Source organism: Squalius cephalus, assembly GCF_949319135.1.
Source record: "Squalius cephalus genome assembly, chromosome: 10".
Classification (NCBI taxonomy): Eukaryota; Metazoa; Chordata; class Actinopteri; order Cypriniformes; family Leuciscidae; genus Squalius; species Squalius cephalus.
In genome coordinates, this window is record NC_137131.1 from 6,109,421 (window position 1) to 6,122,897 (window position 13,477).

Consider the following 13,477-nt stretch of genomic DNA (forward strand, 5'->3'; position numbering starts at 1 on the left):
TATGCGCGTTGTGCACACGCTACATTATAGCCAAGCATGTGCCCTTAAAATAGCATTTGAACGCGCCACTAAAACGCGCCACTGACTTTAGACTAGGTTTTTCCTGATCTGTGGCGGAATTGTTTTCTGGAACTGCAAAATAGCACCAGGGAAAGTTTGCGCCGGAACACACCTCCTCTTTTCGCTGAACTGCCCCCGGGAGCGGAAGTTCATTCCCTAATTTACCGATGTGCGTCTGTGGAGGGAAAAGTCCGCTGTGCGTCAGGTGCAAAATAGGAATGATACATGTGTCGGTGTACAAAGTCAATTGCACTGTGTGCAAGATAGGGCCCATATACAAAGTATTTTTTATTTTACATTTTTTTTTCATTCTTAAAATTAATATTGGTCTTAGACTTACTTAATATTAAAATCTCTGACCTTTGCTTGCAACTTTGTAGCCCAAGAGACATTGTTGAGATCTCATTTAATCTCATGAACAGACATAAGAGCCTTTTTTCCAGGAGAAAAATCTGAGAAGCAGGAGACGTCACTTAACTGAGAATCAACATCTGCTTTCGCAGTATAGGAGAAACAATTTAGATACTAGGGAGATCTCATTTGGGATTTTCCTTTCCTACACAGTAGCTTTTTGGGTCTGATCCAGTATCAATGTTGCCAATGTATGATATATAGCTTCTTTGGCTTAAACGCATACCCTATAAATGGTCACTTTTCCACAATAATTACATGATTCATTTTACAATTTTTTGGTGTTCCTAAGATACTCAGTGTTGAAATATATCCTATGTGGGTTATGTACACAAATCAAGCTGTATTATTACAAAACATGGCAACAAATGGGCTTCATTAAGTCATCTCGCTTGGCAGATCATCACACAGCTGATCTTTAATTAAGATACACACTGTCAGTTCAGTCAATTTACCAAGCTCTCATTGTGTAAATCTTGCAGGCCTTATCTTGTGTTCACAATGTTGAAAATGGAAAAGTAAATGCATGCACAGTTAGTGCGCAGTTCTTTCCTGAGTGACGCGTATCTTCAGCACTCAAATTGGAGAAAGAATGCCATTAAAAATTGTTTTGCAGCTTGGAGAACCTATAACAGCATACAACATCAAGATGTTTTGACAGTGTCACAGATTAACTTCCTCAACCATCACAGCACCATTACTTATGTTGTTTTACTGGTGTGAATTGTAAGGTTCACGTTCACAGTACACCTGTGCAATTAAATGTCTATCTGAGATTTTACAGCTCTTTTGCTTGCTCATATCAACCAAGAACCCTGGTTTCATATGTGGTTAATAATTGCTTCATCTTATCGCGTGTATTGTTTCTGTCAAGCTGTAGCTGATTGGAAAGCTGCTCACGGTTTCTGATTTACCTGGAACCGTCGATAGATAATGATTCAACACGACCTACAGGAAACTTTTTAAGCTAAAAACAAAAGTCTTATTTCAAGTAAACATCAAAACAGTACCAGGAACTGAGGAGTTTGACATGACCTGCTATGGACTCACGATGAAGTGGTATGTTAGTCATATTCTGGAATTCATCTGATCTTGTTAAAAATGATCTTAAAAGAGCCAAGTTCTTTTTTTGGTTTATCTTGTTACCTTATCACCTACAAGTTGACTGACTAAGCGAGGTTTAAGTCAGCACAAGGCATCCTCCTGAATTCATTTTAATTTGACTAAACGGTTTCTGCAAGATTAGGGATAAAAAAAAACATTCACTTCCTTTTACAATGTAACTTGATATATCTTCTGGCCTTGAGGGATCATTAACCCAAGTTTTTTTGTTGCTGGTCCAAGATTGCAGAAGACTTGAATTCTTATCAGTCATTGGCACTGACCGGAGCTACTTGGTGTCTTCCTCCTGTTGGCAAAAGCTTCGGAAGGAATTTCCAGCAGAACATCACTTCTAACCGGCGTGACACCGGGTATATAACTTTTTAGGGTCTCTCAAAGAGCACTTTCCAAATCATGGTGGGTACTGGAGGTCCAGTTGCGACATTCTCAGTTTGGGACTATGTGGTGTTCGCCGGCTTGATCCTTTTTGCTGCGGGCATCGGCTTGTTCCAAGCCATCCGTGGACGCAAGGAGACCAGCAGTGAAGACTTTCTACTGGGTGGCCGTCAGATGACCGCAGTGCCTGTGGCTTTGTCCCTAACGGCTAGTTTCATGTCAGGGATCACTGTTATTGGCACCCCTGCAGAGGCGTACATGTACGGCACACCGTTCTGGATCTTTGTCTTCTCCTATGCCATCATGTCCATCATCAGCGCTGAAATCTTCGTGCCTCTGTTTTACCGCCTGGGAATCACCAGCACATATGAGGTAAGAGGGCGACACCGGGCACAAGGGGTTTGCATGAGGACAGAGAACAGAGACAGACTGGAAACACACTCATTTGTGCCTGTGTTTGATAAAGAATCAATAGATGGAAATGCAATGAGGACGAGAGAGGGAGAGAGGATTAAAAGGAAAAAGGCAATGTCAGGATAGATTATTGACAAACAGATTTATCACCTCTGACATTGTACTGGATTTGACAACTTCATAGTCAGAAGTGCTTTATTGTATAATCCAAAGTGCAGAAGCTGGTCACTGTCTATATGAAAAAGACTAATTAAAATGAAATAAAAAAGTAAAATATATCACAATTAACATTAAAAAAATTATATATTTAGTGTTAGAATATATTCATTGAGTGTATTTCGAAAACAGCAAATCTAAAAGGGTTCGGGTGATGTGACTTGTCACCGATAAGTTACAGTATCAGCACACGAATCTTACGATTAACCTTTAAAACAACAATGATGTTAATCTGAGAAAAACAGTATGTAATAGTTCATCGTACAATATGACTTTTGTGTAATGATGTAAATGATATAATGTAAATTTGTTGTTTCGTTTGCTAATAATTAATTGAATTGGTCACTTGTTTTTGCAGTACTTGGAAATGCGTTTCAACAAGCTCATCCGAGTGATTGGGACCAGCATGTATATTGCTCAAACCGTAAGTTGGATTTTAGCTTCTTGCATGACTTTATACATAACCAAACATGCATCTGACGAGTGATTGTGTCATTGTGAATCACTTTGGAAAAACAATGTCTGTTGTGTATATGCATTTTCCACGTCATAGTCATAAATGTTGAATATATTAACGAATTTTAGGCAAAACAGATTTGTTCAATCATCTAATGGGTGGTGTTATCTCTCATAGGCTTTATACACAGGCATGGTTATCTATGCCCCTGCACTTGCACTTAATCAGAGTAAGTAAAGAACTATCTTTCATTTATTAATGTCAAAAACCATTTAACAAAGCCTGCTAGAAGAAATAGTAATGCCTCCCCATGACTTCACACATGTATATTAAACCAAACAATGCTTGCACGGAAATGCATAAGGGTGATTCTTCAAATATAGAAACTTTTACAATTACAAAAAAATGTATTTAGATTTTATGTAGCCTACAATTAAAAAAAAAATTGATAAAAAATATTCCCCAATACACCAATACATTACCAACTATCATTCATTGATGAAATAGTTTAAAGACATTTTGAGCAGTCAAAAGTGCCGCTAATTGATAAAACAGCCATAGGCCCTGTTTACACTTGGAATTAAGATGCGTTTTGGTCGATCGGATCTCAGACGAGGGGAGACACATTCCCGTTTACACCTGATGTTTAAATCTGTCTCTTTTGTCCACTTTCAACCACTTCTGTCCTGATTTCTTCAGATGGAGGGTCTATGGGCGGGTAAATTTATGGGTTTTTCATATCTTTCGATTTAATGGACAAAATAAGCTCACACTATTTACCCAAGTTTGGTTTGAAGACGAAAACAAACCAAGCACAATGTTCTCTCACCATTCCTGATTTCTAACACACACTCACAGCGTTCGGCTGGTGTTGTGGCTATCAGAGCAAGAACTAAAACGACTGCTCTCAGTGTTTTTCAGTCACACAATTTACATTCATAAGTAAATCGTGTGAGCTTATTTCATCCATTAGATCAAAAGATCTGAAAAAAAGACCATGCATTTACCCACCCATAGACCCTCCACTTGAAGAAATCAGGACAGAAGTGGTTGAAAGTGGACAAAAGAGACGGATTTAAACACCAGGTGTGAACGGGAATGTGTCTCCCCTCGTCTACTTGAGATCCGATCGACCAAAACGCATCTTAATACCAGGTGTAAACAGGGCATATGAAAGCAATCTGGTCGACTACTGGAAGTGGTCGAAAGTGGACAAGCTCAAAACGTTTTAGACCCTGTTTACACCTGTATTTAAACGCATCTTAATACCAGGTGTAAACAGGGCCACAAACACATTAATGTCTATAAATAAGCTCTTGTGTTGCAGTCACAGGTCTGGATCTGTGGGGAGTGCTAGTGGCAACAGGGGCTGTCTGCATCATCTACTGCACCCTGGTCAGTAACATCATTCAGTTTAATCACAATTTTACTGTTTGCGATTGCAGAAAAGGACAAGAGCAGATAATGTCCCATTCACCCCTGGCTCATTTACTAGTTTTGCATTAACTTCCAATCGATACACTGGTATTGATGGTTCCATGAAGAAAAGGTTCTTTATAGTGAAGAAATGCTCTTTAGATTATTAAATGTTCTTTGCAGTAAGAAAAATTGTTCACTGGAATTGTTCATTGCTATGAAAACCACCTCTTTTTTAAAGAGTGTAACTCGAAATCACCAGCATTACTTATTTTTATATGTTGTTCTTGGTCATCAGGTGCTCATCTAAACTATGGTGCAATTTGTGCATTTTACGCGGATCTGCTTTTGTTAACAGGGAGGGCTGAAGGCAGTGATATGGACAGATGTGTTCCAGATGATCATCATGTTGGGTGGGTTTGTGGCGGTCATCGCTCGGGGGGCTGTGCTGCAGGGGGGACTCGGGAAGATCTGGAATGACAGCTACTATGGAGGACGTTTGGAAACATTCAGGTAAAGAAATCTGGACTAGAAAACGATCACATACTGATTAAAAAAAAATTAAATAATAAATATATATATATATATATATATATATATATATATATATATATATATATATATATATATATATATATATATATATACTTTTATTCAGGTTCAAGAATGCATTAAATTGGTCAAAAGTCAAGTCACCTTTACTTAAAGGGGTGATGAACTGAGAAATCAAAGTTTCCTTGAGCTTTTGACATATAAGAGATCATCATACTATAATAATATCCTGTAAGTTTCAGAACTGAAAACTACCTTGTTAGTCCAATAAAAGCTTTTATAGACATCAGGCTCAGCAAACGACTCGTTTTTCAAAGTGGGGAACTATGACGTCAAAGAGGATAAAACACCGCCTCCACAAAAGAAGATCAACGCCTTCTTCAACACGGCCTGTTTAGCCCCGCCCACCGATTCGCCCAAACATGCTAAATAACATAGGACGACATGATAGTTGCTACCGGATCGAGCTACTTACAAGCAATAAACATGCTGTTGACTAAATTGTGCAGTGCCTGTTTGTGGAAGAAGACAGTCTAGCTTCCTTCGGATTCCAGCATGGTTAAACTTTATTAAATCAGTCAATCACAATTTCCCGACACGGATCTGCCAGCAACATGTAAGTAACCATGTGTATTCTAATGCCTGATCTGCGATCAGTGATTTCGGTGTAATTATTCAAGTTCAGATATTTCTCTTAAAATCGTTCAATACTGTAAATGCATCAGTGACTAAACGATCAACTTCACATAATTTCTCGTAGTATTATGAAAATAATCTTTTTTAAAACTGTTATTAAATTATATAGCCTACAGAAAGCGATCAAAGAACGATCCCTTTCAATAGCCCAAGCTATCAATCAAACAGCACAGCGCGAGCCGCGAGAGCTTATCTGGACACTTGCCAAACTCGTGATGAAATAATGACAGTGTTACACTACACAACGAAGCTCTTACTGTGTACTCACATCGTGTTTGCATTGTGATTTGGTGTAAGCATTTGTGAGAGTGCAAAAATTGCGTTGCAATGATAAGATCTTTATTCACGCGATCAACAGACTGTCTGTCATCTGCTCAGTCAGTGCTCATCATGCTGCAACCTTTCATGTGATGGAATAGATTTAAATATAATGCTTTAAACGATACTTTTCACGATTTGTTAATCTCGATAGCTGTAATAGTAAAAACGTAGTAAAAGTTTTCGAGAGAGTTCATGTAATACTAGCTATTTCATATGCAAGCATGTCAGCCAATCACAGCAGTGGGCGTTTACACTGCAGTCTCACAGCAGACACGCCCCTTAAAACGGAGCGTTCAAATCTGAAGCTGAAATCAGGCTTGGAAAAATGGCTTTTATTTATAAATTATGACAATTTTTTTATGTAAAAATCATACTAACATTATAAGGGCACCCCAGGCAACATTATAAAATAATAAAACAATCCAGTTCATGACCCCTTTAAATAGCGCTTTACACAATACAGATTGTTTCAAAGCAGCTTTATAGTGATAACAGGAAAATAATGCATTCGTCTGTTGTTCAGCTGAAGTCAGTTCAGTGTTGATTCAGTTCTGTTGTAAAGATCATTAATTATTAAATGAATTACTAGATAGATACTTTTTTTCAAAAACATTAAAAACTTACAGCCCCAAACTATTGAATGGTGGTGTATAGTTAGAAGGTATAGGTGTAAAGAAAGAGACAGACAGATAGACTTACCTCTCAAATGTTTCTCCAGTTTTGATCCTGATCCTTTGAGGCGTCATAGTTTTTGGACAATCGTAGTTGGCGGCAGTCTGATGTGGGCGTCCATGTACTCAATCAACCAATCACAGGTGCAGCGCTACATTTCCTGTCGGACAGTAACGCATGCCAAGCTGTGAGTACTCACTCAAGACATGATATTATTAGACATTAGACTCATGCTCCTACAGCTAATACTGCATATGTTCAATGCAAACACTGGTGTCCTGTCAATATTTGTCCACACAGATCTCTGTATGTGAATATGGTTGGTTTATGGGTCACAGTGAGTTTGGCCATGCTCTCTGGTCTCACCATGTACTCCATATATAAAGACTGTGATCCTCTCACTAATAAAGATGTAGGAGCTTCAGACCAGGTAATACAAGTGACCTCTTAATTTTTTACTCACAATGCTTACAATTAATCTGACCATATAAAATGTTTTCCAGCTCCTTCCTTATCTGGTGATGGACATACTAGCTGATTTCCCAGGACTGCCGGGCTTGTTTGTGGCTGCAGCTTACAGTGGAACATTAAGGTGAACAACCAATAAGTCCATCCTGATCCTTTTGGGAAAGTTTTCTAACCTGAAACAAGGTCATTGTTAGGGGGAACAACCTAAAACCAAAACCAAAGCCAACAAAAAAATGAACTAGCCTATATATTTTATATCACTAGAATAATTAGAAAATATAAAAAAATCATTAATATATATACAGGGTTCCCACGGGTCCTTGAAATCCTTGAAAGTTTGTGAATCTGAAAAAATGTTTTCAAGGCCCTGGAAAGTTTTTGAAAATAAACATACATAGAGACAGGTCCTTGAAAGTGCTTGAATTTATTTTGATGGTCAGATACACTTTTTCCACCGTAATGGTTCTGTTGTTGTTACCACTTGTGTCTATTCTCAAACTGTATAGTGCTGCGCGGATCGCGGCTAATCGCGGGTCGGGCGGGCCAAGTAATACAAACATTCCATTCCAATTAATCGAGGGTGGATGACAGATAAATCATTATAATGTGTTGAGTTTAAAGGGGGGGTACAATGGTGTTTCATGTATTCAGAGTTGTTTACAGTGTTAAAGAGATAGATTCTCATGCTAAACATGGGCAAAGTTTTAAAAAAATATTTTGGACGAATAACGGAGAATTTCTATGCTGAAAATCTTACTTCCGGGTTGGTACAAGTTTCGGCTGGTTTTTTTTAGATGGTGGATCTAATGACGTAGATCAGAGTGCAACTCCTTATATGAGCATTTCTCTCGGAAAAGCTCGCCCGCGAGCACGTCGACTAGAGGAGAGCGAGACCGCGCACATCAACGCGCTTCAACAGGAAATCATCGGCAGCGCTGCATAGGATTTGTTCAAGAATGTCTCCAAAAAAGTGTGTATTTGGATGTGAGGGAAAGCTTACCGTGTTCAGTTTTCCAAAGAACCCAGTGTTACAGGAACAGTGGATGCAGTTTGTTTTTCCGGGGCAGCAACGGAGTGTAGGAAGTGCGGTTGTGTGTTCTGGTCGTTTCAGTGACGAATGTTTTATTAACAAGGCTCAGGTCGACGCTGGATTTGCAAATCGTTTGCTATTAAAACGTGGAGCAGTCCCAGTGATAAAAGACCCCATTCATGTAAGTACAACTGGATCAGATTTCTGTCTTTTGCTGGAAATCAAGCACTACCGCTTGACTCTATAGCTCCGCCTCCAGGACCTCGGCTTTTTCCGGAGAGAATCGGAAAGCTGTATTTTTCTATTCTAAATATAATAAAACTAAACACTTTTTTGAGATATTAAGGATGCACTACTCTATAGGTACTCAAGATTAACATGAGATTAGGTGAAACTGTGCATGTTATGTACCCTTTAATAAAGACACAGAACTCTCATCACGGTAAAACGCAATGAACGTGCGTGACTCTTTTACTTTCGTTTTCAACAACGTAATTCTCTTCAGGGAAAACCAATCAAGGAAAACATATCAGGGCTCGACAATAACGCTTGTCTGGGACCATAGACTGTGTCCGGGACACGTGTGTTTTTTTCTTTTTTTGAAGGGGAAAGTGAGAGAGAATTGTAGAGGCCTACTACTTGCCCAACCAGACAAATGCCCTGATTAAAACAATTTTTAGTATAAAAATACAAAATAACTAATTCTGTTTTATTTCATTTAATGTAAGTGGCGATTGATAGCCTATAGTTGATAATAATATAGGCCTATAATGTACTGATGGTAACAATGTTGCGCTGTTGAGGCTTGCGCAGTTATTTATAACACTATAGTTAAGAAACAATATTTTGTATAGCCTAGGCTACACACGACCAGAGAGCCATCAAGATTGAAACCGAGACTGATTTCATAACAGTTCAATAAACAAATAGTTAAAATTAAGTCACTTACATTTTGAACGCAATGACTGTTTTTGTTGTTTCAGCAGCGAAAATAGTTCCAAACAAAGATCACAGCAGAACCATCGCGCACCTCACAGCAACACTTGCTATACTGAATGATTCAGCGTTTTGAACGAATCGGTTGAGTCAAAGATTCAATTACCTATTCATAAACTGCCTCATTTTGAATAAATCAGCCGTTTGAACGAATCGTTTGAATGAATGACTCAATGACTCGCTCATTAAGACGGTCGCCTGCCGCCTCCTACTGGCGGTTTAGTTTCATAAAGTATATTCTTTTCAACATTCCTTATTTGTATTTTCAAAAGTATTTAAAATAATCTCATTTAATACAGTTATAATTTTTCAGTGTAAATTATTTAATTTGATTGGTAACAGCCTAGTGTCTTATTATTTTAATTGAATATATTGATAAAATGTAAGAATTTGAAATGAAAGATGGAGCAAACATTTAATAAAATTAGGGGAAAAATGCCCTTTATAAAAGGTACAAAAAAATTAGTGTTTTCAAACAGTGACGTAATGAAACATTGACAATTTAAGTTTGAAGGGAGTAAAGCCTCTGTTTAGGCTATTAAGGAAATGTAATTTTGCCAAAGGAAGAACTTTTATTTTAAATAAATGTTCATTTTAAATCAGCCTACTTCAGTGTGATATGTTACCATCATGCTTAACACTGAGAATCTGAATAATTGTAATGTGATGATCAGATGCAGATATCTAAATCAAAGTATATGGGCGGTTTGCGGGTGTATTATCTATTTTTAACAGTGGATTCGGGTGACTCAAAGTGCACCGGATTAATGAATTTATCTTTAAAATGTACAAAATTTTCTTATCGGGGGGGCATGCCCCCAGACCCCCCCCCCTAGAGGTACCGGGCTCCACCCACAAAAATAATGTGGGAAACACATTAGGCTATATGATGATCTACAAAAAATACTAATTTAATTATCTTATTATTAAAATACATTATTAGGATTTTACCACCTCCGCCTCATTTTGAGCCAGGAAAAACCCTGGGTACGTTAAGTTTTTCCGCATGAGGTAGGCTACTTTGTGTTGTACGTTGCCATGACGTTCACGGCGCATGAAACTACCATGGTACCTCAACGTTTGTTGTTGGACACAACAAATGTGTCCCCACATTAAGTCCTTGAATTTGAGGGTATTGGACCTGGAAAGTCCTTGAAAGGTCCTTGAATTTGAAGTTAACCAAGGTGTGGGAACCCTGTATATATATATATATATATATATATATATATATATATATATATATATATATATATACTATAAATGTTCGTACTATATTGTATTCTATTTAAAACTATGCTAAATGTTAATGTGCTACATATATATATACACACACACACTGTATACACACAAATATATACATGAATTAGTATTTAGATTTTTTTAAATACATTTTTACATTAACATTTAAATATATTTAAATACATTACAAATGTTCTAGTGATTATACATTTTGAATTATTGACATATTTCAATACTATACTGAACATATCATATTAATGATATTTCAATATTTTTCATTATTTATTTAAAGTTTAAAACATAACTTGAAATATCAGAGTGTACTTAAAATAAAAAATAAGGTCATTAGGATTTAGTTGAGAAAAAGTATGGGATCCTGATTTTTAAGGCTTGATGGAACACAATGTGAATCTTGTTGAGATCAGGTCACACATCAGACACCATTAGTTAGCTTTTGTGTTGTGTTTCAACAGTACGGTGTCATCGAGTATCAACGCTCTGGTGGCTGTCACAGTGGCGGACTTTTTGAAACCAGCAATGCCCTGGCTGACAGAGAAACAGCAGTCCTGGATCAACATGGGCATGAGTGAGTTTCAGTGACAGCTGTATACACTGACAACTGCATGCTTCACGTCAGAGTGAAGCAGGGGATGATGGATTGATGTGCATGTTGATGTGTAACGGTGTACTGTTCATCACTAGGTGTATTTTTTGGAGGTGTATGCATTGGAATGGCTGGTATCGCATCTTTGATGGGCAATATACTGCAGGTAAATCTATTCTGTACACAAATCCAATTTTAATGTAATACTCCAATAATGTCCCTGCACTGACTTTTTCACTGTCTCACCCTCTGCTGATAACAGACTGTAATGACATGCTGTGAATCCCTTCCTCCACAGGCAGCTCTGTCCATATTTGGTATGATCAATGGACCTCTCTTGGGCCTTTTTTTGCTCGGCATGTTCTTCCGCTGTGCGAACTCCACTGTAAGAACTTAGATATTTCAGGTGTCACTTTTTTTAAACAAATAACCAAAATGTCTTAAAGGTGCTCTAAGTATTTTTTTTTTCCACAGCAAGTGGGTATTTCTATAGCATCAGTAACCAAAAATGTTTGTCATGCTACATCCACACCAATAGCTCTTGGTATAAATTTCAAGATCACTGTCATATAAACAAAAAGTACTTTTTGCACTTTTAACACTAAACTAAATACATACAAATTAATGATGTACTGTTTCCAACAGGGAGGTTTAGTTGGTTTGATTTCCGGCCTGGTTATAACGTTATGGGTGGGAATTGGAGCTCAGTTGTATCCTCCTTTACCTGAGAAGATCCTCCGCCTTCCTTTGAGTGTGGAAAGATGCATTCCACAGGGCATGAATGAAACCACCACTATGATACCATTCAGCACAGTCCTACAAACCACAACTCCACAGTTAGTAGTATATATATATATACACACACACACACACACACACACACACACACAACTAATAAAAAGTTTGGAGTTAACAAGATTTTTTAATGTTGCTGAAAGTCTCTTATGCTCACCAAGGCTGCATTAATTTGATCGAAAATACAGTAAAACTGTAATACTGTGAAATTTTATATCAATATAAACTAAATTTTCTTAATATGTTTTAGAATGTAATTTTTTCCTGTGATCAAAGCTGAATTTTCAGCATCATTACTCCAGTCTTCAGTGTCACATGATCCTTCATAAATTATTCTAATATGCTAATTTCATGCTCAAAAAAACATTATTATCATTATTACCAGTGTTGAAACCAGTTGTGCTGCCTAATGTTTTTGTGGAAACCATTTTTTTCAGATTCTTTGATGAATAATAATAATAATAAATAAATAAAAAAACAGTATTTATTTGAAATAGAAATATTTTGTAACATTATAAACATCTTTACTATCACTAATTTGCTTTAACATTTAATGCATTCTTGCTACATAAAAGTATTAATTTCTTCATATAAAAATATTTATTTATTTCTGCTGTTGTTTTGATGAAATCTATACCGCTCACATTTCAAAAACTAACAAATACACAAATGTCTCATGCTGTCCTTAAGGCCAAGACCAGCTTTGGCAGACAACTGGTATTCTCTGTCCTACTTGTACTTCTGCCCTGTGGGCATACTGGTGACCATGATCACAGGACTAATCGTTAGTGCAATCTCAGGTAAGATGACACTTTCTCATATGCCTGTTGGTGAGGCAAACACTCAAAGATTGAACCTAAACTGATTTTTATTTTTTACTTCAGGTGGTTGTAAGCAGAAGAAAGCTCGACCTGAGCTCTTTGTCAGAAAGTCAGATCTCATTTGCTTTGGCTGCAGAAACTCAGACTCAGAGGTAAGACCTTTTATTACCAGTGTGACACAAACAGTCCAAAAATATTGAGCAGGATTAAAGATCATAATTTAGGGGCCATTTACACAACACAGTTTTCAAGAGTTTTGGTGTTCATTTACACAACAACATTTACTGGCCTGGCAGCATAATAAAGCGTTTTTAGTTGTTTTCACGGATCCGTGTGAACAGAGATCATTTTGACAACGTTGTCGTCTGTACGCGGAATATTTACAATTGTTAAAATATTGTAGCAATGCAAACATATATATTTATATGAAAAGTTTTAGAAATGTCTGCAGTAAATGTACATTTTTCTAGATGCTTAGCTGTTCAGTTCTGATTGTTTCATTGCTGAAGTTTTAGTAAAGCTGCTTTGCAAAAGACATTTATTAAATGCATTGCATATTTTTTCTTTCTTTCTAGGTGTCAGACTTAATTGAGAAAGATCCAAACCACATCCAGGGTCTGGACAGTCCAGTTTTCTATGACAATGAAATTGCACTGAAAGAGAAAGACCACAAGGAGAAGATCACAAAGTTTTAGATGTGAGATATTGATACATTTTAAATAGTAAATTATGACTGTGTTTTTGTCTGTTGAAATTGCTAAGTGATGATGATGATGAATTCAGTTATTTTAAACTTTCCCATAAGAGAAGGA

The 13,477-nt window shown here is 37.1% G+C and overlaps 1 protein-coding gene across 1 annotated transcript; it reads left to right on the plus strand.

The window, feature by feature from the left end:
- Positions 1–1,862: 1,862 nt before the first annotated feature.
- Positions 1,863–13,417, plus strand: slc5a8l (solute carrier family 5 member 8, like). Its single transcript, XM_079883983.1, has 15 exons — positions 1,863–2,340; positions 2,957–3,022; positions 3,233–3,284; positions 4,383–4,450; positions 4,830–4,984; positions 6,759–6,899; positions 7,013–7,142; positions 7,216–7,304; positions 10,919–11,031; positions 11,148–11,215; positions 11,348–11,434; positions 11,695–11,885; positions 12,535–12,644; positions 12,729–12,817; positions 13,241–13,417. Exons 1-15 carry the CDS (start codon positions 1,987–1,989, stop codon positions 13,358–13,360), a joined length of 1,833 nt encoding a protein of 610 aa, XP_079740109.1. The 5' UTR covers positions 1,863–1,986; the 3' UTR covers positions 13,361–13,417.
- Positions 13,418–13,477: the final 60 nt, after the last annotated feature.

Excerpts from the sequence above, each read along its gene's own strand:
- slc5a8l (XM_079883983.1), top strand. The coding sequence starts at position 1,987 with ATGGTGGGTACTGGAGGTCCAGTTGCGACATTCTCAGTTTGGGACTAT. Across the intron at positions 3,285-4,382 it reads TGCACTTGCACTTAATCAGA|TCACAGGTCTGGATCTGTGG; the intron begins GTAAGTAAAGAA and ends CTTGTGTTGCAG. Across the intron at positions 11,032-11,147 it reads CTGGATCAACATGGGCATGA|GTGTATTTTTTGGAGGTGTA; the intron begins GTGAGTTTCAGT and ends GTTCATCACTAG.